The sequence below is a fragment of the Phymastichus coffea genome, unplaced genomic scaffold (assembly GCF_024137745.1).
Source record: "Phymastichus coffea isolate CEN01 unplaced genomic scaffold, Cenicafe_Pcof_1.1 PCOF00068, whole genome shotgun sequence".
In the NCBI taxonomy this organism is placed as follows: Eukaryota; Metazoa; Arthropoda; class Insecta; order Hymenoptera; family Eulophidae; genus Phymastichus; species Phymastichus coffea.
The window spans coordinates 1,222,507-1,249,662 of NW_026706879.1; the positions used below are offsets into that span (position 1 = coordinate 1,222,507).

General features: G+C 30.6%; 1 protein-coding gene across 3 annotated transcripts; it reads left to right on the plus strand.

Annotated features, from left to right (window-relative positions):
- The first annotated feature begins 557 nt into the window (after window positions 1-557).
- Window positions 558-26,918, plus strand: LOC131667551 (1-phosphatidylinositol 4,5-bisphosphate phosphodiesterase-like). Of its 3 annotated transcripts, none has more exons than XM_058941036.1 (19): window positions 558-826; window positions 13,714-13,936; window positions 16,259-16,318; window positions 16,818-16,955; window positions 17,843-17,922; window positions 18,591-18,726; window positions 18,962-19,062; window positions 19,169-19,335; window positions 19,482-19,692; window positions 19,772-20,030; window positions 20,123-20,323; window positions 20,481-20,673; window positions 20,908-21,065; window positions 21,136-21,342; window positions 22,702-23,074; window positions 23,243-23,395; window positions 23,464-23,641; window positions 23,867-24,332; window positions 24,591-26,918. In XM_058941036.1, the coding sequence occupies exons 2-19, from the start codon at window positions 13,766-13,768 to the stop codon at window positions 24,657-24,659; spliced, it is 3,321 nt and encodes a 1,106-aa protein (XP_058797019.1). In that variant the 5' UTR covers window positions 558-826; window positions 13,714-13,765; the 3' UTR covers window positions 24,660-26,918. The 3 variants fall into 3 exon arrangements, with proteins under 3 accessions (XP_058797019.1, XP_058797021.1, XP_058797020.1); XM_058941038.1 differs by having other exon boundaries at window positions 559-826; window positions 23,882-24,332; XM_058941037.1 differs by having other exon boundaries at window positions 559-826; window positions 20,123-20,317.
- The last annotated feature ends 238 nt before the right edge of the window (window positions 26,919-27,156 follow it).

The window sequence follows — 27,156 nt, forward strand, 5'->3', positions numbered from 1 at the left end:
ACTTTTCATTTGCGTAAATTAAAAGTATAATAAAAATAATTTTATGAAACAGAAAATTAACACTCTATTATATAAAAAAAAATGATGATTTTTGCATTATCATAATTTTATATGCAAATCGTATCATATATGTTATCAATTACACCGTAATGAAAAATGAACTTTCAGGTTCAAAATATATAAATACAAAGTAGTAATAATCTTACGGTTAAATTTGAATTTTCATTCAAATCACCGTAGTAAATCTTTTTCCGTTCGACATCATAATATAGTAAATCATTCGATAACACGTCCTATTTTATCAAGTATCGCACTATTGGAAAAGGAAAATTGTCGATCGACTGTAGCTACGCATTATTAGAATGGACATTGCAACAGCCGATAAAACAGAGCATTATCAATGGTAGCTGTAGTTTAGCCAGTGAGCTTCTGTTCCCATATAGGAAAAAATTTTTGTTGGATTGTCGTCATGAGGCGTCTGGCGCGAGGAGAGACAAGAAAAAGAGCAAAAACGAAAGACGCACTCGGTTAGTCGAGCGCGTGCGCGTGCGCTCTAAACAAAGTAGATAGGGACGATATCGAGCTAGCTAGCCAGCTGGGTCTGCGTCTGTTTTTGATCTGACGTCACGCGTCAGTTGAGCGTCGTTCGGCAAGCGGACCAGTCCAACGCGTACACACTATCCACAAATCGAAGAGTTGCAAGCTGCCAACGACAGCTAAAACCAAAAAGTCCTTCCCGACAACAATATATAGCTACCGGATAGCTGCTGCAAGAAAGGATGCGATAACGGGAATCCATAAACTGACAGAAGGGGCAGCAGTGCCGGTGAGTTTTTTTGTACATATAACACTTGGACATGCATGTCACGTTGCATCCGAATGAGAGAGGCGAGCTGCAGGACCTCGCAACGCGCTGCTTCATAGATTGAATTTCCATTCGCGTGATATCTTATTTAAACTTCACTCTTGTTTGTTTTCAACACGATCAATATTGGATACTAGATTTTGGATGTCGGAACTTTTCATATGCCAGCATATGTAAAATATTTTATGTTGCTATTCCCCTAAGATTATTTTATTTGCTTTCAATATTATATAGATTATCAGTGGATGTAGACAACAATAAAAATTCGAAAGCTTTAAAATAAAAATTTAATCTCGTTTCCAAGGTAGCGGGAAAAGATTACATTCGATTCGAGAATTAACGGAGGTACGATTAATTCTTTATAAATGAAACTTCTTTCTATACACTGATCTATCTCTGAAATAAACTCGTGGCGCGTAAATGTTTCACGAAACGATAGAATGTTTCACAGTTCAATCAACTGTACATAGATCCGGAAAATCAAATATTTTCTTGTGGAATAATTTATGTTATATGATAATCAGGCTTACATGCTTTATATGTTTGAGTTCTTTTATTCTTGTTTGTTTTTTTAATTTATCGTAACAGATACATAAATTGACGCTTTTTCTTTCAACAAATCATAAAAAAATTTTCGTTATTTAATAAAGTCCTTGAGTTGCCAATACGATATAATTCATCTTTTTTAAATAACGTTTATTGCAAAGAATTGTTAAAGATTTTTTTAATACGCAAGTCAACGAATTTTTGGCACTGGGAATTACGCGGTGTAATCTAGTCAGTTACAGTATGGAAGGAAAGAATGAAAACAATCGATCAAAATCTCAATAACACTCGAGCTAGAGTTGTTATTATTTTTTTTAAAAGATTTGGCCTTGAAATATATAGGTATAATATAGTAGATTTTACGTTTAGTCAATGCAAATTTCAATAAAATATTGATTCTACAATTTTCAGGAGCCAATCGTCTATTTACATAAGCTTATTTTGATGTGCTACTTAATTTAACTTTCACGGAAAGAGCTTCCAAAATAATATTTAATAATCTTAAATGACGAATCTCCAAATAAACTCGAAATCTGTGAAAAGGAAACAAATAAAGAGAATAGTCAAAATTTTGACGAAAGTTCTGCTGAGTAATCAGGTCGTGAAGTATTTCCTGAACCAGTGCAATTTCAAGGATAGCCATGTGACCACTGTGCTCTCTATCTCTTGCATTGGTCCAAGTACATCGGTTCTTCAACGACCCTCCTCCCGCGCGTTTACTGAGAACTCGGTCAAAATTATTTTTAGGCTCCTATCAACATTCTATATACGTGTGTACTGCTCCCATGATGCAAGAGCTAGTGAGTCGCGAATTTCATCAAGTCAAGCTTTTTCCTTTGAGCATTGCCGTGGAAACTGTCGTGCCACCTGCACTATGCATTACGTGTGCTATTGAATAGAATGAATTTCAGCTACGTAGCTGCCTATACTATTATTTTATAGTAAGGCATTTTCTAATCAATTTCAAGTCAATAATTATTTGGTTTAGAAAGTGTAAATAAATTATCAACTACAATTAAGCACGATACGGATTTTCTTCAAAATAGTATAAATATTAGCTTAATTAATCACTTGATAAAAGTAATACACACAATTAACTGATGGATTACAACTGATTATTTTGCATATAAAATACTTTACAAAATTCTTGAAATAAACAAAAATGGTAGAATTATTAATAAAAAATTAAGGGTTGCATCCCTTGTAGTCGGAATTGCATGCACTAGTTCTACATTTACATGAGAAGTGAAATTTAATTGTAAAATATCAATTAGAACTTGAGATAAATTGTAAAATTCATTTTTGAAAGTGGACTTTGAGGGCGGATATCACCCTCTTGATGTGTTTTTCCGTTTATAAAAAACACGTGTTACTTTACTTATTTTTCTATGATTTACAACATATCAAAAGAATATTAAAATCGGTGAGATTGGGTTGGGGGGGGGGGGATTCTTTGTTAGTGCAAAAACATTCATAAGTGTACGCGTGAATCTATGAATGACATTTGCCTTGATGACGGTCAAAAGCTTTCTGACTGAGAGAGCTGAACTATTAAACCTTTTTCTTCCTACGTCCTTCGCTCTCTCGTTTCAGATTCACAGATTAAGTGTGTATTTTTTTTTGTTTTCTGTTAGCGTAGAGACGTAGTTTATTATACCACACTCATTGCCTATAATTCATTTTATTTCGATGATGCCTTGTAAGGTGTTGCTTCAAGTTGATTAGTGGAATTTAATTTTAATAATTTTCCTTCTCGGTTTGGAACCTTTAGAACTGGATTTCTGATCCGTAAAGATACATATCATTGCGTGCATCGATTTTAGTGATTCATGTGAACATACGGCAAGCTTAAGAAGCGAAGATGAAAAATTTTCTACAACAATTGCGACTTAAAATTTCAAAAAGTATTTCAGCAAAACTATTCGGAATAACAATGAAGTCATTCTCACGTAAATAATTTTCATTGTAAATCTAATTGTGCAATTATCTTATACTGGAATAAAAGAAGTGTGATCGATTGAGAAACGACATTTCTGTGAATGTAGAAATGTCTATAAAATCTTCGATTGCTCGTTCAACCCCTTGGAAAGAGAAGTAACAGTTAATTAAAAAAAAACAAAGAGGCCAAAGGTGAAAGAGTAAACGTAAATGGCTCACGTTTGAAGAATATATAGAAAGAATGGAGCCAAACTTCCGGCACACCCTGACACCTAAATCAGCAAGAGCGAAAACATGTTCGGCAAATAGCTTTACGCTATCCGTTCCGCCTTTAATACATTAATGCGACTGCATGGTCAATTTCAGAGATAAAATTGTTCTTCTTCTGTTACGGAATAATGAAAATAATCTGAAAGTATTAAAAACACCACTAAAAATAAGTCACTCGCAACTAAACGAATTCTTATAGATATCTATCCGTCTGCAATACATCAAACTTGTAAAATTTTTATATTATAACTGTAATAATCCATTCAAGAATTTCTAAAGTTAATTGTTAACTATATATATTAAGGGACTAGAAGAACTTGTTATTCGAATTTGCTAGTTTAATAAATCTTTATCGGTACAAAAATAGACGTAGAGCAGTTATAGATTGAATCAGAACGCTAATCAACACAAAAATATTGTTGTTACTAGTAACCCATAACTATGTTTTTGCATTATTAATCTATTGAAACTTTAAGGACGTACGAAAGTATTTCTGAAATTTTGCTTTCATTTACGCGGCAAAAGGAAAAGCTCTTTCTTGTAGTCCATGTATTGAAAAGAGAGACAAAGAGAGACAGAGACAGAGAGACAGTGAGAGAGAGAGAGAGAGAGAGAGAGAGTGAAACTCGAAAAACATTATACTCGTAATTTGGTGGGGGAAAATCGGTTGTGCTACTGAATTTTCGCAAGCACTGAATTTTCGTAAATCTAACTTGTCAGAAGTTCAAATGGAAAAGGAAGGAGATAGACAGGAAAACGTGTATGTAGGAAGATTCTTGAACACAATACATCAGCAGTATCGAGATATTGAGGGAATGGTACTGAGAACACATGAAAACATTTATGATAGAACAATTTATTAATCAAGTAAGCTGTTATAATAGTCGAACCGCGAACGTACTAATCTATATAATTCTTACGAATCATCTAATTTTTCTAATGTATAGTGTGAAATTAATAGTTTTACAGCTACATTTATTCACTACGACTGTTTCAATAAAGGAGTTTAAATCTTTTTTAAACTTCCTGTTTAAAGAGTATTTCGGAGAATATTGAGAAGTGTTTTTAAATTGTAACTCTCATCATCATGCACGAAGATGTATGGAAAGATTTTGACCATGTATCTAAAAGAAAATTTGGCTTTGAAAGCAATCTTGAATCTACATATCGACGATTCTACAAAAAGATTTAAAATTCAAATTGATACAGAAAGCCTTTTTAAGCGTGTATCATCTGAGTTTTAAATACGATACTAGGTATTTCACATTCAGTATAAGTTAGTCCATCAAACGTAAGTAAATAATTTCAAAAAAAAATTCTTTCAATTAACTTAATAATACTTGTTAATTCTTGTACATTTAGACAATGTTACAATGAAATGAAGTTTTATTATATCAACAAAGTTTAATTATACTTGGTACTCTGAACCTTTCCAACCATCTTCTCTAATAGTACAGTTCATTAAATCATCAAAAAAATTGACTGACAAAAGAATATCATAAGGAGCTCTATGGTAAAACTTGTGTTATCGAATGATTCTTTGTATTTCGACTATAAATCACCTGGCTATAAAAGCAGTAAGATAATAAGATACCTTTCAATTATTCAATGATGGCCATTTTCGTTTTACTTTGTCAAGCTATTTATAATTACTGCCAGTCTCAATGCGCGTTTAATATCTATCATCTCTGTTAGATATTAATATTATATAATTCAACCCAACAAAAATTGGTAAATACTAGTAGTGCCATTATTAGCATTCTATTTTACATTATCTTGAAAATTTGTTCGAATAAATTATTTTTACAGTTTGATTAAAGAAAATTTGATTTATGACTTCGGAATTATAAATAATTGAAATGTCGTATTGTACAATACACGAGACAGTTAATAAAATCGATAAGTCGATTAATTATTTACAATTTTTGCACCCAATTCTGGTGTTGTGTCAGCAACCCAATCAAATGTCAAATACTTCATCTTTAACTGACCGGTCACAATGAAGAGAGGTTTCATTTTTTAGTACTTTCTTTTTCGAGGTAGAAACATATCTAAGCAAATTTTGTCAAATATTGAAATATAAATGTATGTTCAAAAGTGATAAAGTCAATCATATGGAGTAAAAATGAAACTTCCTAAACAAATCTATAATGTTATCACTTAGGAAAATTATAAATATCATTTTGTTGCATTGTTTCTTTGGTAGAAATCATACGAAAAGATCATTAACAGCTTGTGAAACTTGATAAAATTGTAAGAGTTTTTGTATGTTATAATTTTAGTTTAACAACGTATTGTTCCGATTTATAGTATTTCATTTTGTTTTTGTATTTGTTTCGTTATGTCTAAATAATATGTAGGACACAGTACAGTTTCGATTTAAAAATTTGCTATTCAATAATTGGTAAGAGTAGTCAATACGTCAGTATCTGAAAGAATAAGATACAATTTTATTAATTTTTTAGAAAATATGTTAATTCCTTACAGCTTAGTAAATAAAAGTTAGTATTATTGGGTGGTATTTGGTAATGTGAATGGCAATTAAACCTATTCCTATCAGCTCGGTAATATACTCGTACTGACTTAATCTGGTGGTCGATGATATGAAGTTCCACATTGCACTTATTTTGTCTCCTTTTTAATTTTCGCTCTTCTTTTTCAGCTTTTGATTGACAATGATTGAACAGAATACCAATGCTCGTTGAGTTTAATTGAGCAAATATATACATATATTCAATGACATCAATGTTTCGATTAAAAAATTTACTGTATATTCAAACTCTTTTAAAATTTCCTTCAGTAGCTATTATTATAGCTAGAAAGAATCACAATTTTTTTGTACACATAAGAATCCGACAAATTTCCTTACGAAGAAACTTAAATCTAATAATAGCAATGTGCCTTTTTCTCTTTTATTATTACATCTTATTTCGTTTCAATTTTGTCCGTGAAATCAATTAATTTAAAATTGAAGATTTTATAATCCTATCTGGTTTATTGCCTAATATTGTAAATTTCCTGAAAAATTCATTATCATCGAGGGAAAAATATATATGATCAAATTTGTATGGAAAATATGGAATTTCAATTTCGTGTACTACACATAATTAAAAATGTTGTACCTTAAACGAAAATCAAAAGATAAACCATGGATTGTTTTGAAGTTTGAATAGAAAAAGGTATGAAAGCTGGTGGATCATTCATAAAAATACTAATGACGTAATTACATATAGATATCCACGCGTTCTTGTGAGAAAATAAATAAAAAATAATTAAGAGATGAGCTTTATACAACAACAGAAGCGCGTATGAATGCGGGAGTTGCTGTATTTTAGGTGCCCGCAATCTTCTATATACACAAATATTTGGATGTTAGTTAACAAAAAGGTATGCGAATACTTGGCCGCTGTTCTTTCTGATGTTTTAAGCAATTTTGATCCACAGCCAAAACTCATTTTAATTTGTGTGTTTACCAGTACAAGGTGCCGACATTTGTTATTGGAACTAATCTACTTGCATAGAGATTTATAATTTTGGTGAACTATTGTTAGTAGATTTGTCAGTATTTTCATCGGAATGATAATCAGCTAATAGCATTGAGCATTTCTATAACCGTAAATTGAATAAAACGTTAATACCAGAACTTTCCATATTTTATTTTCTAATTGTAATCTATTTTTATATTGGAATGTGACTGAATTAGGTATGTAATGCGTATATTTATAATCTGTGTTGCATGTATCGTAAATACTGTAACAAAGTTTAATAGAACAGAACGAATTGTAAAAACTATTTTCAATATAGGTCTATATAACGAGAAAAAACAATAACACTCATTTTTGTAATGAAAAACAAAGAATTTGTGAGAATAATTTGTGATAATAATGTACATATACGAAAAAAAAACATTCGAGTGAATTTTAAACGTGTTAAGTGAAACAAAAGGTTGTTTAGAACGTACTTTACATACTTTAAACTTTACATAATATGTGTACTACACATATGGGTAATAATTGTGTAATAATTTCAGAATGAAAAATGTAATTCAATTGCATTGAAATTATTTTAGTAATTTTAATAAGATTTTCAAGCTAGAAATCGTTTCCTCGCTTCAACATACAAGATTTTCTTGAATTCAAGAAACCATCTGTAGCTTGATTAGAATCATATTTTTTTATAATTAACATTGGTTACGTATGAATATATCGTTCATGACTGAAGTAGTTTTAAATGTATTATAGAAAAACTGTAGTGATCAGTCATTATTTAAAAGAGTTAATATGTTTCACTTCCCATAATTTGAAATTACCGTAAAGCAGAAAAGAACGCATGTATCTTTTATGACAAAGAACCGGTTATTATTGACAGGTTCTTGCTAGATTCTACTTTTCATATCAAATGCAAAAAACCTAGTGCAGATTTTCAGCCAAATCCTCAAGTTGATTTTCAACAATAGAGACGGGGAAAAGCTCCACTGAGCAAATGTAAGTTATAAATTAGGAACTAAAAGCCGTCGACACGCACATGTTAGTATAAATTGGAAAGGTAACACGAAAATTGCCAGTTCCGTAGCATGGGGCTGCTATTAGAAGGTTAATATATATGTGTATATATTATGTGAGATTGCCACGTTTGTTGCGCGTGCACGCACGCGCACGCGCCTACAGGAAAGAGAGACGTATGCCGACATTCCAGGCAGCTAATTTTTTTATTTTTTTCCGGGTAACGCGGCTTTTGGTTTTTGTCGATCGTTAATGTCTCGGTCATATAAGCAAAGTGAGCGTGCCATAGTGTATAAGCTCATCATAACGCTTACAATGATAACATGGAAGCAACACTGCGCGCGCCTATCATCCGAATTAGATACATCATTTTCAATTTTTGTCGTGCAGAAGATGGTTAGTGTTTGGGTGTTCTTTAAAAATTACTTTGCTATTGAACATTAAATTTATGCAATTTAATCTCTTTATCGACTGTTTTTTTTCTTTGTCTCCTCGTAAAACACGATAGTTATGTAGACTATTTTTCCATTTTTTTGTTTCTATTACCTTGACTCTCATGTACTAACTTAGTTATCTAAAATTTTTATTAAATTCAATGAATAAATCATTTTTTATATATGAACAATGATTTTAGTCACTGTAAATATACGAACAATAATTACTACTGATTTTACTAGAAATTATGTTCTTAATTGAATTGATTGTGATGCTACTCTTTCATGTTTTCATTTATTGAATTGATTTATTTTTTATAAAAATTAATATACTTAAATTAAATTAGTAGATCTTATTTCTATAAAGTTCTCCATCGTTATTCTTTTTTTCCATATGCTTTTGAAGAAAAATAAAGATGAAATAATTATGAAACGGATAGCCTGAAAGCACGAGAACTTTCACTTTTGCAAACAGTTATAATCATTCATCAATAAAAAAATGTAATTTATGAAAAATTATATCTGGTGTTTGAAAATAGGTTTTTAGCCTTCGCATCTATATAATTTCAAACGCGCTCATTAAGATAAAATTTTTGATATATTTGACAGGATATCCTCGTGAAATGTGATAGTTAGAATTATTCTTTCCATGTAACTGTTGAATTGAAATTTGGTAATCTCAAAATAATCATAGCTATTTCTATATTGGAAATTAGTAGATTTTACGTTGTCTAACATTGTATTACCTTGTATAAAAAATTTTTAATCGTACTGGTTATAATTTCAATTTCGATAGTCATCGGATTTAACTTAACCAAAGGATAAAGCTTATCTTTTTATATAGTAATTTTTCATCTCAGTTGATGATTAGAGCATGAAATCATAAACTAAACAATGGAAGCTCGAGAACATCTGCGATATACAGTAAACGAGAAAATGCATCGCTCATTCAAGTGGATTGTCCCATTGCTTTAATGCGCATACACATTGTGTTCTTTGTGACCTTGACTCTTCGCCTATTAGACCCCGGTCCCATAGCTATGTATGAATGCGGACGGATACGGACGCGAATCGCAACTCTAGTAACATCACTAAAAATATCTAGTTCGATTATTTAGTACCAACACTACCGGTAGTGAGCAAAAGTAACTGCTGTTTAAAACTGTAGCGCCGAACGTACCACATTTAATGTTCAAATGTCAGGTCTACAATTTACTTTTCAAATTCTCATGAATATTGCTTATTGATGAGTATGCTAATGTAAAAAAAGCTTTTGGGATGATTAATACATATCATTTATATATATTTTCTTCTTCTTTTCATATATTCAAGTACTTCCATAAAATTAAGGCCTAATTCCACTAATTGCCATCGCTAATAATTCATTTGCCATCTTATAGACTGCAATAATGTAAAGGTTAAATAAGCGTTCAGTAAATGTGGTACGTTCGGCGCTACAGTTTTTAACAACAGTTACTTTTGCTCACTACCGGTAGTGTTGGTACTAAATAATCGAACTAGATATTTTTAGTGATGTTACTAGAGTTGCGATTCGCGTCCGTATCCGTCCGCATCCGTACGTATCTATGAGACCGGGGCCTTATAAAGACCACGTGAATAGTACTGCCCATTTTCCATGTAATTTTTGAATTTCCAAGACAATGTCGTTAACACAGTAGAAATCAAGCATAGGAAGGAACGCGATTACTTATTTTTCATAGGGTACAATAATATTCTTAATTGTATTAAATCGTTTTACATTAAGCAGAGTCAATTGCATTTAAAACGCAATATTTAACAGATGATGCCAGTATTCAGTAGTCGCCATAAATATCTTACGTGTAAAAGTGAACTAAGTATTTTTTAAATTTTAAATATCTAATGATATTGTTTTACAAAAATGAGCGGAATGGCGCAGTCAGATGTGGAGTATTCAAATCATGTAGCTATTAAAGTGGATCTTACGTGTAATAGTTGGTAGAAAATAATCATTGAAGGAGTACATTTACCGCACGTCTTGTAATGTGTTACTTAGAGAGATTGAAATCTTCTTTATAATATTAGGTAATAATAATTTTTTACTGTTTTTTTATGTATTATAAAATTTATACTAATATTAAATTGATTTATATCCATTGATAGACGATCCAATTAACATTAATATTGTATAAATAGGTACTTATTTATAAAAAATTAATTTAACGAATGAATTTTATGTTGAGATATAATGTTAATAACAAATAGATAGTAATTTAATATATTTAACTATACAACGTAATTATTAAAAAAAATGCAAATGTATAGCACTTAGTAATCAACATGCACATCTAAGAATGCAAATAAGCTGAATTTAAAAGCACTGACGTGTCACAATGTAAAACAATCGTTCCATCAATTGCTTTCAATTGGAAAATCTTGTATAGTAATGAAGTGCTTACGATAGATGCCAAGTGACGAGTGAAATATTGAGTATGAAATAAGAGATACTCAATGCATTTATATTTAAATACATATATGCATATTTGAGATAAATCAATATTGTTCGATTTTTATTTCTAAATAAATAACTATTGTTACGACAGACTACATCTTTTATCTGTATATTTGTTTACGATATTTTAGATAAAAATACTATTAGCTTTTGTGCTAATCTATTCTTTCAATATTTACAGTAAAAAAGTGAAAAATGGTTCATATCTAAATTTTCTTCGTATTTGTAAATAAACGAGATTTTGTATTAAGAAAACTTTTTCACTGAATAATTAAAGCTGCTATCACTGCCGGTGCAATGTTATATCAACTACTTTTTATCAACCAACTAACTAACTTGTGAGAGTAGCCTCTACTATAAAAGTTTTATTGGTTTAATACTTGATAAGGTTTGCGATTTTATAAGCAAACACACGAGACCCAGGTTGAATATCTTTAAAGTAATAAATGAGCGTTCTCTATATAGGAAAATATCAAAAATTTATTTTATCTTATTAATAGCTTTTTAAATTTAATTAGATTAGATTTTTTAATCTTAACACATTTTTTTTATGGTCTACTCTTATCTTTTGATATTTAAAAAAGTTTTCCGGAGAGATGAAGTAAAATAGAATATTATAAAGTAACTAAAAAATTTTTTTAATTAACCATGAACAAATTACGATATTCATAATTTTTGAAAATTAGATTAATATTTGCAAATAGTCTTTTCAGCAAAGTTCTTTACCAGCACAATGAAAATGTAGTGAGATAGGGTTACAATGTTGAAAGTGAGTGAGTCACTTTTTAGCATCTATGAAAGCAAGCAGTCAGCAAAAAAGAACGAATCATACGATTTCATATATACACAACTCAATGCGTGAATACAAAGCGCGAGTACTTGCTAATAGTGGCCGATTATCTGTAGTCGAAGTGTAAAAAAAATCGTTGGAAAAGAACCAAATTTAAAGATATATCCGGGCCAAGAATATCGTGCGTCGACCTCGTTTCAATAGCAAATGCGTAACATTAAAAAAAAGTGGAGAAAGAAGAAAAAAAAGTGAGCTTTTCTTTAAGAATGAATGGCCGTAATTTCTATCATGATGTTGGGTATACGTTTGCGGTGAGGTTAACGATTCACAAGCTCGTTAAGGGATGCTCTAGGAATGCGCGTAGTCGATCAACGTGTGCGCTGGACTTAATTTGTGTGCTGATTTTTAGGGGCTTCACACGTGAGCCACTTTTTTGTGCGAGCCACGCTTTATCGACAAACTCTCCCCCGTATAAACGCGTGCGGAATAAGAAATGAATGGAAAATCTGGGGAAACGTAGAAATCATCGGAGAGTAGAATTTTTCTTTTAGTTTCTTTTTTGCGCTTTTGACTTATACTTTTGTTTCGATTTATTTGTTGCTGATACTTGAACAAGTTCTTACCATGATAAAAATTTAATGTTCACTATAAAAAAACTTTTTAATTTCAAATGATAACACCATTAATTTCTTACAAATTTCTTATGCTTGGGAACTTTGATGATATTTCGTGATGCTACTGACCGTTGACTTGTATCAACAGTGGCAAGTTTTACCAATAAATTAATCTTAGAAAAATCTTAATTATGTTAATGACACTATTGACTGTCAGTAGAGTTACCGTTCATCGATCTATAAATCCGTATTCTTGGGATAACTATTCGTTCTGCAAAATAAAGACCATCAGCTAGGGTAAAGTACGAGATAAGCAGATCACGGTCGAGTATACATCGCTCGGCGAATGAACTGTGTCAGCACCTGAGCCACATACATATATATATATACACACACACAGCAGTAGTGGAGACCGTCGTTCGGTCAAATACATAATGCGATTTTTCCATTTCTCGCTTCGCTTCACTTGCCTATGTATAAATGCGTGTTGCTGCGCCAAATGCGAGCAAAGAGCTTTACTTCCGGGATTTATTCGTCAAGCGGATTTAGTGATTCTTACTAGCCCTGCTACTACTGTCAGCTAGAAAGTGATATTTATTGACTATTATTGCATATGTTTTACTATATCTATCTGCGTATTTATCATCATACTTTATTTTTATGTAACAGGTTGAGTGATAATGATGATTCTGACATTATAAACTTATCTTTCTGTAGCAACGACATTATTCAGTATTCACATTAAATAATATGATGCATATAATAATTAATTAATATACCAAAAAATTCCTCGATCAAATTATTTTAACGAGTCATCTTATATATATCGTGGTATTTAATTAAAAGTTGATGGAGATTAAACGCGATCAATAAGGTCTATCTAAATGCTCTAAGAACTCTTCATATTCCGTGACTATAACCGACTACAAAATTACATATCATACAATTGGCAGTACTCAATCTTATATGAATACTAGTATGTTAAAGCTATTTATTACTACTATTTTGTAAAATTTATAGAAATTATTATTCGTAATAATCATCCCAAAACAATATACTCATATTTACTTTATCCAATATCAACAAAATAATAATAACAGTAAACTCTGTAAAGTAATAAACGATGGAAATGATGAAAATGTTGTTCAAATTCTTTTTAAATCTATAAGCAAACACCATTTAATCATAACATCTAAGAAATCAAGTAAAAAAAAAAAATATATATCCCATTCTATTCGATGTACTTATTACTTGTGATTCCAGCTGAAGCGGAAATTGACAGAAGTCGGATTTCTGTTGCTCCTGGTAGGTAAAGATGACGAAGAGATTCGAGTTTAATTGGCAGATAGAAGTACCGGAGGTACTGAGGACCGGATGCGTTTTCGATCGATGGTCTGAAGAGAAGGACAACACGGAAATTGAGCCGAACTGCTTCTTTAAGGTCGACGAGTATGGTTTCTTCATCTACTGGCAGAGCGAAGGAAAGGTAATTATGACGAAAGTCATACGTGCGTAACTCGAGCACAGTTGTAAAGGCTGCCTTTGATTAGGTCGACCTACTCTATCTATTTCTACGTCATATTTCATAATTTAAGTTGAATGCCGTGTTTTAACTCATAATTACGAATTTGTTTTACATAAAATTAAACGACATTGAAGTACTATTCTTTGAATTCGGTATTAAAATTAAAGCTTATAGAAATCACAACGTAGAACAAAAAAATATAGATACAATTTATTGTTTTTTTTTACTATTCACAGTGATTACTTACATCATTCGAAGTGTTTTTATAGCTTTCCTGAAAACTACGTGTATGAAAGCGACTGTCAATATTATGTCGCTAATTTTAACTTACTATGTTGTGTCGCTGCAGCATTGACCTTATATCGATTCTTAAACTTTTACATAAAGTTAGTCTTGTTTATGACACATGAAGGATACTAAGATTATATCAAATAATGACTTGTAATGTTCCATTATTTGCTAATTAACTAGTTTGAGTAACTTTTCTACTACTTTGGCAGGAAACAAGCAATTACACGAGCCAGATGCGCACAAAGTACTTACTTGCCTATATCTTCTTTTCCATTTACTAATGAGTCATACACCTACGTCAGCGAATTTGAAAAAAAAAAAATTGTTATTAAGCTCATCTGTTAAAACCCGTTTTCTTTATTCTAGCGGCTCTTCTAATTAATCCATCACCTGTCGTATTTTACCAGGCTTTCAAGTGAAAAATTGCACTGCTTACAAAAGCTTTTGAAAGAGAATGATAGAAGTTTCTTCTACTTCTTCTTCTTCTTCTTTGGCTCAATGTTCAGATTTTCCACGACCTTAGCCCAAGCAAAAAGCCATTGTCCTGCTTTAACGAGTCGAAAAAGCGTTTCGAGCTTGCGCGCCTCTTTCGCTTCATCACCACTGCTGCACCAATGTATATATCTATACAATCTCTTTTCCAGGTTTTCTGTTTTTGCTGACTGAATCGGTAAAAGACTCGTCTCGTATCCCCTGGGAGGAGGCGCAAATATGGTCGATCGATCGACACACGCTATAGCTATTCTACGTACTTTCTTTCGTCCATTGTTTTGCTGAATAATTCAAGTGCAAAAAATGAGGTGGAGTCAGAGAGATACTAAGAGAATCGAAAACAATATCAGCTATGTATGCCTGTTGCTCTCTCGCTCTCCGCATCAGACTGTCACTGGCAAATTAATTAAAAACTTTGAATCGCTGAAGCGTACGATGATTGATGTACATGAAAATACTGAGCTGCTTGTCAGGGCTGATTTATTTCAGTTGGGAATTCATCATCTTTCTGATTTTTAATCTAATTTAATCGAATTTGGGTTATATGTTTTCCTGAGCTCGTTGTTATAATTAACAAATTGATTAACACACTCCTATGAAAGGATATTCATTTCGTAGGATTGTGGGACAGTCAAGCACGAAATGTTCGTGACAACTTTGTAATGTGATTTTAGCACGTGATGAGCTAGGATGTTTATTTATCACACTAGTAAATTCTATTACACAGCAGAGTTATTTTAATAATCAAATGTACTGGTATGATAGTATATTTTTCTTAAATAATTGATCATTTGATAAGGAAAAATATATGGTTCCTAGGTTTCTCCCATTCAAGTGAAAAATAAATTTAAATTAACTCATCTGATAATATTCCATTCTGATATCGACATGTTAAAGTTGAAAACAAGGAACCACGTTGAACAATAAATGACAATTATTATAAACTGTAGTACAATTTAGATTATATTCTGCTTTGATGTAAATTCTCTGATTAAAAGTAAACAACCTTTATAATCGGAAAACACTCGACATTTTTTCACTGATGATTTTTCTATTTTTTATTCAGCGTACCATCAAAGATTTGTCCCACTAACCTGCTTTTCCAGCGTGCAAACGAAAATTATCTTGCAAGAGCTATACGTAAAAAATTGTTTAATTTTTGGTTATAAAAGTATTATACTAATTGAGTTAATTAAAATAATGCCGATTAACCAAATAGTATTTAATCATACCTATATAATCTATGTATTCGTTATTGTCTTCGAATAAAAATTATATTACTTAAAAAATTCTTATAAAAAATATATAAAGAAGCATAGAAAAAAAATTAATATAGTTTTCTAAAAACCACATCATCATTACAATAGATATTTCATACAAATAAAAATTGAATATAATATACAAAATATAATATACAAGTCAATATTGATTCTCCAAGCAACAATAAACACAAGCTTTCAGATAGTCCAAGATAAAATCAGACTTCTCTTCTTTTTTCAGGACGGAGACGTCATCGAATTGTGTCAAGTGAGTGACATACGTGCTGGTGGTGTGCCCAAGGTAAATAATTTGCCTAAGTGCACTTTTATGAAAACAGAGAATATAGCAAGTAACAAGGCGTAGTCCGATGAAATGAACGCAAAATGGTTTTATACTTGATTTAATAGTTGCGAAAAGCTTTCCTCGAGTATATTTATTTTTTTAAGGAAATTAGGCGTGATTATATTGCTGATAGAACAAATATTATTTCTTAACACAAATTAAGTTACTTCATGTACGAAAATAGTAATTTGCAAAAATTCGTACAAAAACATTTATAGTTTACACTGGAAATTAAAAAATGTCAAATAAGCATTAACTTAGTTTTGTAAACGTACCAAAAAGTTATTTAAATAAACATTTCTTTCAATGTATGTAATTGTGTCTTCTGAAGCTGAATATTAGTTTAAACTGGTTTTGCGAGCGAGAATAGTAGCGAGTCATTCGTCTTCAACGCTTACGCCATTTATTATAAGCAACGTAATTGTCATTATATGAAGCATTCTTTAACTTCTTGCAGGATCCAAAGTTATGCGATAAGCTCAGCGCCAAGAGTAATGATTCACTGGAGGAAAGAAGTTTAACCATTTGCTCGAATGTGGACTACACAAATATCAATTACCAACACGTCGTGTGTCCTGACGCTGTCACAGCCAAAGTAGACATTTTTATGTATTTATATTAGTTATATAATAACTTCATTCATAAATATTGATTGTTATGCTATGTACATTGCAATCTGCTCTTTTCAATACAGTTAAATTAATGTATTCATTACGAATTCCAATTTTTACATAAAGTATTAAAAAGGTATTTACGGCACCAGAAATTGATGACTATCTATTAATTTAAGAGATATCTGCATATGTATTAGATGTGACAATCTAATTTGTTTACTCTATTCCGTATTTTAATATAGTATTAATATTTATGGAAATATTCATTTAAAATACGAAATAACTAATCTATAAAAAATTAATAATATTATTAAAATCTATAGTTCCTGTAACATATTAATCTATACCAAAAAAGCGTTTACTGCTATGTTATTTAACATGCTTACACGTAATATTCCAGCTAGTATCCAATTTTAAAGTGTACAAGCACAAAAACTACTTATACGAATCAAAAAGAAAAAACTTGCCGTGCAACATCGATTTGTCGCGCGTTTAAATTTACACGTGATACGTCACAAACTTTGCGTGTGCGCGCATAAAGGCATCTTTACGAACCAATAAAGTGCCCGACAGTCTATATACAAACCATGCGCAAACAAATTATTGACAAAAGAAAAAAAAGCGATTTATCGGTACGTTAGTATGCATACATTATTACTTCGGATTAATTACTTCGCAGCTTTTACGACTGTTTACCAAATGATTCAATATAGCTTGTAAAAATTGCTCATTCTTTTCTGATCATCTGTATGATGTTACACAATTGCTCATCCAATTTTCAACCATGATCATACTTATGTATTGATATTTAAATGTTGCGGTTGTATATCGGGGGCCTATTATAATAACGTTGGTTACGTTATTGCAGACGTGGCTGGATGGCATACGATCTATTACGCATAACGTGAAAGCCAACAATGTCTGCCCAATGACGTGCCTAAAGAAACAGTGAGTTCACATGTGTAATCCAATTTGCTATTCACGTGCTATTCATGTTCTCTGTAATTCTTTTGTTCCTTTTTATTATCTTTTAATTTAAACATTTATTTTGTTCATATGCATCGCTTCTATATTTTTATATACTTTTTTATTTTTATTTTTTTGTTTTTCCCATTAGAAATACTTGTTCATCTTTTTCATAAGTTAAAAATTTTTCTAAAACTTTTTTCAGGCTTAATCGGTCATTGATAAAATAATAGAAAATCATTTTAACAGCTTTTATTATTCCCTAACTTGCGCAATTTTGTATTTGAGAGTTTTCTTTTCAAATCACCTTGTATATCGTTTAATATATCCATATAGAGTAGATATTCTACGAAAATTCCACTGATACGATACAATGGGAAACTCACAGTATCGTTTTGATACGAAAAGCAAAGCAATAAAGGCAGAAATCAGGTCGTAACTGATAGTGAATTTCAATCCAAATACAACAAAACATAACAATGAATCGTTTGTTTAACGTGTATATAGTATTGTTTCGTAACATTATTTTAAATATTTTTTATCTATTTCTTTGAATATTCAATTATTACATACAGTCAAATATTACACGTAATACACAATAAAAACTTCGAAATTTAGAATATTATATTTTTTACTCTTTCGAATTCCAGTTGGATGAGACTTCGGATGTTGGTTGATCCGAATGGCAAAGTTCCCGTAAAGGTGGTTGCAAGGACTTTTGCTTCTGGAAAAACGGAGAAATTAGTATATCAGTGCCTTTCTGAGTTGGGCCTACCAAGCGGCAAGGTATAATTTTAAATACAAACATGTGAAATATTTGAAAATTTATCATGAAACATCCAATAGTTATTTGAGCTCATGTGAAAGAAAAAAACGTCTGTTTATTTTTATTGTTAGTCTATTTGGTCTAAGGAACAAATTAATTTTTTTTCAGTATCATCGAAATAAGATGTAACAATACTTTTACAATATGATTTCTTAAATAGTATCTTCAATTAAATAAAAAAAATGATATTTTCAGAATGATGTGATAGAACCGGATGATTTTACTTTTGATGCATTTTATGCACTTTATCATAAAATTTGTCCTAGAAACGATATCGAGGAACTTTTTCAATCTATGTAAGTTATTTTTTATAAATAAATTAATTGTTAATACTCAACAATATATCTACAATGATATTCATATCAATAAACTCTTCATAAAATTACTCATAAAATTTCTTAGAACTCAAGGGCAAGCTGATACAATAAGTTTGGAACAATTTATAACGTTTCTGAATGAAAAACAGCGGGATCCTACGCTGAATGAAATCCTTTATCCTTTCTACGATGAAAAAAGAGCTACAGAAATTATCAATGATTACGAACAAAACGAGACAATTAAAAGTCAAAGTAAGTGTTTACTATTTTGTTGAGTAAATTAATAGAAGTAATAAAGATTTTGAGAATTTCAAAGCTTTAGAAACGAACATGGTATATTATAAATTCATTAACAACCCAATGTTTATAATCTCTAACAAAATTTGATGATTTCATAGGGCAGATGACCAAAGATGGCTTTATAAGGTACCTGATGTCAGATGAAAATGCACCTGTATTTTTGGACCGGTTAGACGTTTACATGGATATGGATCAACCATTAGCGCATTATTATATCAATTCAAGTCACAACACGTACTTGAGTGGTCGTCAATTTGGTGGCAAAAGTAGTGTTGAAATGTACAGACAAGTTTTGTTAGCGGGTTGCAGGTAACTACAAATGGAAATAATACTCTAATAATACTGTTAATGAACTTTTATCTATTCAGAAAATTTGTTGACATTTCAGGTGTATTGAATTAGATTGTTGGGATGGTAAGGGAGAAGACGAGGAACCAATCATAACACATGGCAAAGCTATGTGTACTGTCATTCTTTTCAAAGATGTTATATATGCTATACGAGATACGGCATTCGTAACAACAGATTATCCACTGATTCTTAGTTTGGAAAATCATTGTAGTAAAACTCAGCAGTGCAAATTAGCTAAATACTGTGATGAAATACTTGGTGATTTACTACTAAAGGAGCCTTTAAAGGAATATCCGGTAAAATTTAAAAATATAATCTCGAATCGTACAAATATTATTTTTTTCTGAATTAACCACTACGTTTCATTTATTAATATACTTACTCATAGTTGGAACCTGGTGTGTCACTACCTTCACCAAGTGCATTGAAAAGAAAAATCCTAATAAAAAACAAAAGGCTAAAACTAGAAGTAGAGAAGCAAGAATTGGAACTTTTTAAACAAGGTCAATTTGTCATAGAAGATGATATTAAAGAAGATGCGAGTGCTCCGCCAACAGTTACACCAATCGTCGAACCACAATCGGTAAAGGTATTCCTTAAGTCACTTCCTAGCATGGTGACCCTTTATCTCTCTTATTAGAAATGACATAAGATATTTTTTATACGGAACATTATTGTATGTAAGAAAATTACCCTGATTAAAATCTAGCACTCAAATAACTCAAACAATATTTGTTGTATTTCAGGATGATGTAGCGAACGATCCGGTCGCAGCTGTAGCGACTGGACAACTGAAGTTATCCCAACAAAGTGAAAGCTTGGAGCTTGCAGTGCCTGGACAGCCATACACGGGCAGTACGACCAACGTCCATCCTTGGTTGTCGTCAATGGTGAATTATGCACAGCCAATCAAATTTCAAGGTTTCGATGTGGCCGAGCGTAAGTTTGAGTTGATTTGATTATGATGAACGTGTTACATAATGATCAATATTGGTGAATACTTCAATTTATTTCACTTAATAAAAACGAAAAATGTTTATATTATAATTGATTTGATACAATTGTTATCTAGAACTGATGTATTAACTTTTGAATTGCTTAATATTTATAAATAATTGATTATAAGATATTTATTCTGTAAAAAATTTTCATATGTGTAATTTTGTATTACAGAAAACAATATACACTATTATATGTCTTCCTTTTCGGAGGCTACTGGACTGAATCACTTGAAAACTTCAGCCATAGAATTTGTTAATTATAATAAACGCCAAATGAGCCGAATATATCCAAAAGGTACAAGAGCTGACTCATCTAATTACATGCCACAGGTAAATCTATACTAAGTTTTGTGCAATGTCATGCCGGTTATCAGATTTATAAAAACTACTGTAATTATAGGTCTTTTGGAATGCTGGCTGCCAAATGGTATCATTAAATTTTCAAACTTCTGATTTACCAATGCAATTGAATCAAGGTAAATTTGAGTACAACGGTTCTTCTGGCTTTTTGCTAAAACCAGATTTCATGAGAAGGGCTGATCGAAGTTTCGATCCTTTCGCTGAAAGTCCCGTTGATGGTGTTATAGCGACTCAGTGTAGTGTTCAAGTGAGTAAATTCTCAATGAAATAACAATATTCATTGGATAGAATATCTCTAAATTACTTAACCCATTACTACCCTAGCAAAATTAAAGCCAGATAGAACCAAACTAATATTGGATCACTGTCAAAACGGAAAAAAAATTTACCCGTGGTTTTTTTCTCTGCGATTCTAATTCTTTATGCGAAAATATTTAAATAAATTAACGAAAATTTTACTATTTCAAAAAACTAAATATGCCAATCAATTCTACAAAAAAAACACATCGAAAACCTCTATACTATTATTCTGTTAGAGTTTATTTTGTTAGTGTATTATCATTATAATCAATGACATCCCGACGGGACATGGTGTACTTTGTTTTATCCCAAGCCGAACCTATGTTAGATAGCACCAAACGAATTACTGAACCACACCATATGAAAAAAAAGATAACCCGGGTTTTTCTTTTTGCAATTACAATTGTTTATGTAAAATTAGTTAAATAAATTATAAAAAAATTTGCAATTTTAAAAAACTGGTCATATCAGTTGATCCTACGCGGAAAAACAAGTAGAAAACCTTTTTAGAACTCTTGTATACAAGTAATTTGTTACCCAAACCCAACTCTAAATGATCGGTTAAAAAAATTATACTTAAATGTCTCGTGCAATTAGAATAAAATTTTGATTTCCAAATAAAGCTGAATATTTTATTTTCTAACGATAATACACTAACAAAATAGAATCTAACAGAAAAATGGTATAGGTTTTCCATATGTTTTTTCTTGTAGAATCGATTGGCATGATCAGTTTGTTGAAATCGTAAAATTTTTTTAAATTTATTTAAATAATTTCGTATAAACAATTACAATTGCTAAAAGAAAAAACACGGGTAAATTTTTTTCGTTTTAACAGTGATTCAATAGTTAATTTGCAGATATTTGGCCTAGATTTTGTTTTGGTAATAATTGGTGAATCAACTCATATTTTATTATCTTGAGATGACGAGCAAAAATTTAATTACAATTTCGAAATAAAGCGTTTCATTCAAATGTATAAATAGGTATAAAAAATTTGATATCTTGAGTCGACAATGACTTTCTTCAAGGCTAGAGAACGTAAGGTCATGAATGAAAAAAATTTAATTGACAACTTCTTTGAAATAGAATGGCAATATTAATTAACACTCTGTGAATCGATTTAATTAATGTAAAAGTCTTTTTTTATCTAAACAAAACGTTTTCAACAACTCGTAGAAATTAAATCTTTAATATTCAATGAAAAAAAATTTAAAGAATTCCTCGATACAATGAACGTTACTCAAGAGTTCCTTATCACATTTATACTTGTAACGTTAATCATGAAGAACAATTTACATTTTTAGGTGATAGCCGGTCAATTCTTATCGGACAAAAAAGTTAGCACGTACGTTGAAGTAGAAATGTACGGTCTGCCAACAGACACGATCCGTAAAGAGTTTCGAACAAGAACCGTTCCTGGCAATGGCTTAAATCCTGTCTATAACGAGGAGCCTTTTCTATTTCGCAAAGTTGTATTGCCAGATCTTGCCGCACTTCGGTTCGCCGTATACGATGAGTCGAATGGCAAACTGTTAGGTCAAAGAATCGTCCCACTGGATGGCTTACAGTCAGGTTATCGGCACATAAGCTTGAGAACTGAGGCTAACTTTCCGATGTCCTTGCCCATGTTATTCTGCAACATTGAAATTAAAATTTACGTACCTGATGGCTTTGAAGGTGAGATATTGATTTTTATTTTTTAAATAAATTATAAATTGTAGTCATAGGATGTTCTTTAATCTACTTTTTCTTAACGCTCAAATTTTACATTCGTGATCTCCATTGTATTCTTAAATACAATTTAATATTAAAGAAAAGAGAAAGTAACAAATTTATAAATTGCAGAACTGATGGATGCACTGTCAGCTCCAAGAGCGAAAAAAGTAACAGATGCGTCGCCAGCGACGAAAATGCGTGGACTTGGCATAGAAGAAAACGATCTTAAACCGAATTCAGAGCCTGCTCAATCTCGTTTCCCTGAGGCTGCAAAACCAAGAGGTTTTTATCTTTTATTCTAAATAAAAGCATTTAAAATTAATTTATAGCGTATGACTATTGTTGCGCAGAGGAACTAAATTTCGAACCTATTACCATTGAAACTCTTCGTCATGAAAAAGGGTACATCAAACTAATGCGAAAACAACAAAAGGAACTAGAGAGTTTGAAAAAAAGACATCAAAAGGAACGATTTACAGTACAAAAGCAACAGTGTGGCTCTATAGAAAAACTCATCAAGGGCAAAAAGTAAGCATTTTTATATTTTAGATAATGCAACATAATGTCTCTTATTAAAAAATCTTTCTTCTGACTTTTTTTCATTTATTTGATATATATTTCTGATATTTTTTAACCAGATTATATTATTCTAAAATTAATAAAAGTGTCAATTTTAATAAATGATCATAATGCTTATTTTTAAAATAAGCAATGTTTAACAATGAATAACTCTCGAACCATTAATCTATCAAGTCTTCGGCATTGTAGTCAAACAGAGCTATCTCGCGATCCAGTCATACGCCAAGCAGTTGCAGAGCAAACAGCTCAATGGTCACGTCTTGCCGAACGTCAGCGCCGAGAGGAGCGCGAACTTGTGCAAGCTCAGCTGGAAGAACGTAAAATCCAACTGAAGAAATTATGTACGGTGGCTCAAGTGACTCAAACAAAACAATTAAACACAAGGCATGAAAAGGAAATCAAGGAGATGAACTCAAGACAGGCGAGGCTTTCGGTTGAGAGTATGCGCGAGGTCATGAATGATAAAACATTAAAAACAAGGGGTATAAAAGAAGGTAGACTCAGAGAAAAGCAACAAAATAACACCAAAAAATTTATGGAGGAGAGAAGAGTTGCTCAGATGGTGCAAAACAGAGAAAAGGATAAGCTTAAAGTCATTCATGAGAAGCAATTGGAAGAAGTACAAAAAGAAATGAATGGAGTAAGTAAATAGAATTATTAGTAAGCGAATATATATTTTTACATTATTTTCTAAACTATCTTTTTCATATATATAATGTACTAATTTATAAATACGGCAGTACAATGGGCAAATATGCATTGATTGTGAGTAAAATAGCGACATTACTTCGCTCGGTCGGCAATATCACGTAGTTTATCCATTGTCCGCTGTTCTTCCTCGGAGAATAATGTACCATTTGTTCGAAACATAGATATTAATGAAATCATATATTTACAGATCATGGATATGTACAAAAATGAAGAAATGGAGTATGAGTTAGGACCAAAGAAAGAATTTTATGCGTAACACGATCATCGTGAAAAGAATAATAAAAATAAAAAAATTGCATGATCAATAAATGTCAGGTCATAGCAAATCAGGATCAAGTTCAATGAAGAAATACCTTTCAACATGTATGAAACTTTAGAGCAGCCAAAATGTCTAAAAACTTTTAACATTCGCTCTCCATACTATTTTTTATAAAATTTTCATCTATAATTTTCTAGTTGAGAGGGCAGAAATTGATGAAATGAGCGAATTGTTAATTAAAAAATTAAATAAGTGGAATGCGACAGCTCTAATCGAAGTCATATTAAAAATGATCTAGTCAAGCGTTATTTTCTCAAATGAAGTTATGAGTAATCTAGTACTTAGGAAATTGATATTGTGAATAATAATTATTAAACTGAATATATCAGATTGACACATCATTGATGCTTGCAGTGTATTTTGATTCTTATTGTCAAGAGAAGCTCTTTGAAAACTTTTATACCAGTCGATCAGTCTATAAGACTAACTAATCGAAGTTATTTTTCAATCTTCAAAATGCAAGATAAAATGTGGTAAACTGTGAACGAGCTTTTCTGTACAATAAGTTTCGATTTTTTCGGAATTTTGTTAAATTTCATTTGTCGATATAGACATGTTTGGTATAACAAAGGTGTTTATATCGACACGTTTGTTGTAACAGATTTTATGTGCTTGTGACATTGTGCCACATACATAAATGAAAATATGAAATACAATTCCTTAACACCCTCGCGTGATAGTTGTAATAGTTCTAGATTTTAATTAAACTTTAAGAGTTCTATAATTTATTAAATGATTTCTAGTGCATTGTTATAGTTAATTTTTAAAATAATATTTAGAGAAAAATGTTTTTAAGTTTAAATGTTTGAAAATTTTATATTATTATGTAATTTTTACTGTACCTATTCATCGCTAGATCTTTACTTCCATTGTACTTTAATTTCAAATGTCACTTTGTATTTTTAGAAAATAACTTGTCTTACTCGAAAGGAAAATCCTCTTAACTATAAGAACATAGTTCTGATTTTTGGAAAGAACGTTAATGGAACATTTTACAGTAGAATTTCTATAACAGAATAATCGTAACCTTCCGTATACACAATGCCAAATAAATATTTAGTTTAAATATAATTTTAATACATTGCGTACTATATATAAGACAAAGTTACATTTCATCTTTTATTAAAATCATACTACTCTCTTTAAAAAATTTTTCTAATAAGTTTAACATTTAATATTACTGACGCAAATGTCATTAATTACATTTTTATAATTTATATTGATGGTGATAAGAAATTATGTACCGTTCAATAAATATGTACGTAGCTGGCATATGAACATTTTCAGAATATTCTATTTCACTAATATAGCCTGATTGTTCTATATATAATGATATTCTTTAAATAAACACCGGTGAAAAATTTACTTGTTATAAAAAATTTGTAAAATGAACTCATTTTCATTCCATTTTTTATCATTTTATTTTGCACAGTTAGGAAAAATAAAAAATGTTCACTTTTTTATTAAAATATGTGTTTCTATGTGAATATATATTTATAATGTAGTATATATAATTTTAATATAAGGTTTAATAATTATTTAAATGGATATAAAATAATTTTTTGTAATTCACTTTAAATAGAATAATCAAATGTTGAAATTTATCAAAATCTGAATAAGTTACTCATAAATACAACAGTTTATTCTAAACTTATATACTGTATTGCTTTTATTTCAAGAACATTTGAAGTTTATAATATTACTTTAATGATAATAAAATTTTTTCTTATGTATTCAATTAATGGGTCCACTGATATGTACAATACATACATTCATCTAAAACTAAACTTCACAAACGGCATGTATTAAGTTTTTCATTAATTAATCAATCATAGAAAATACCAAACTGTTAGATTCATTTTATTCAATCTACGGGCTCGAAAACTGATCTATGACTGACAGATGAGTTAATCTGTCAGTGAAGAGCGGTAACTCCAGATTGACTTAAAATAAGATTAACGATAAAATAAAAAATATTTCATCTACACATATTGTGCATAATTCATTTTGTCATGTAGTATATTTGAACCCTATTTTATCTCTGTTGTACATAAGTCACTTTTGAAGTAAAATTATATACCTAAAATAATTTCTTCTACAATAATTTTTCATATTGTTTATCGAATTATTTAAATACGTTATTTATGTAAGGTAATGTAAAATGAAATAAGTTGCAATAAGAAATAAAAAATAAGAATGGAACAAAAGACTAATAGTTAAGTACCTATATCCTTTGAAAAAATAATACATATTGTTTATTTAATGTTTTTACATTTTAATACGCCTTACGTTTTCTTTCATTTTGCATACATAATGATTTTTTTGTGTACAACTGACATTGAAAATTGCGAAATTTTCTTTTTAATGATTGTAAGCAATGCTTATTAAAATTATTGTGATAAAAAGAAAAATTAGATATGTTATGAAATTCACT

Excerpts from the sequence above, each read along its gene's own strand:
- LOC131667551 (XM_058941036.1), top strand. The coding sequence starts at position 13,766 with ATGACGAAGAGATTCGAGTTTAATTGGCAGATAGAAGTACCGGAGGTA. Across the intron at positions 19,063-19,168 it reads GAGGAACTTTTTCAATCTAT|AACTCAAGGGCAAGCTGATA; the intron begins GTAAGTTATTTT and ends AAAATTTCTTAG. Across the intron at positions 21,066-21,135 it reads CATCTAATTACATGCCACAG|GTCTTTTGGAATGCTGGCTG; the intron begins GTAAATCTATAC and ends CTGTAATTATAG.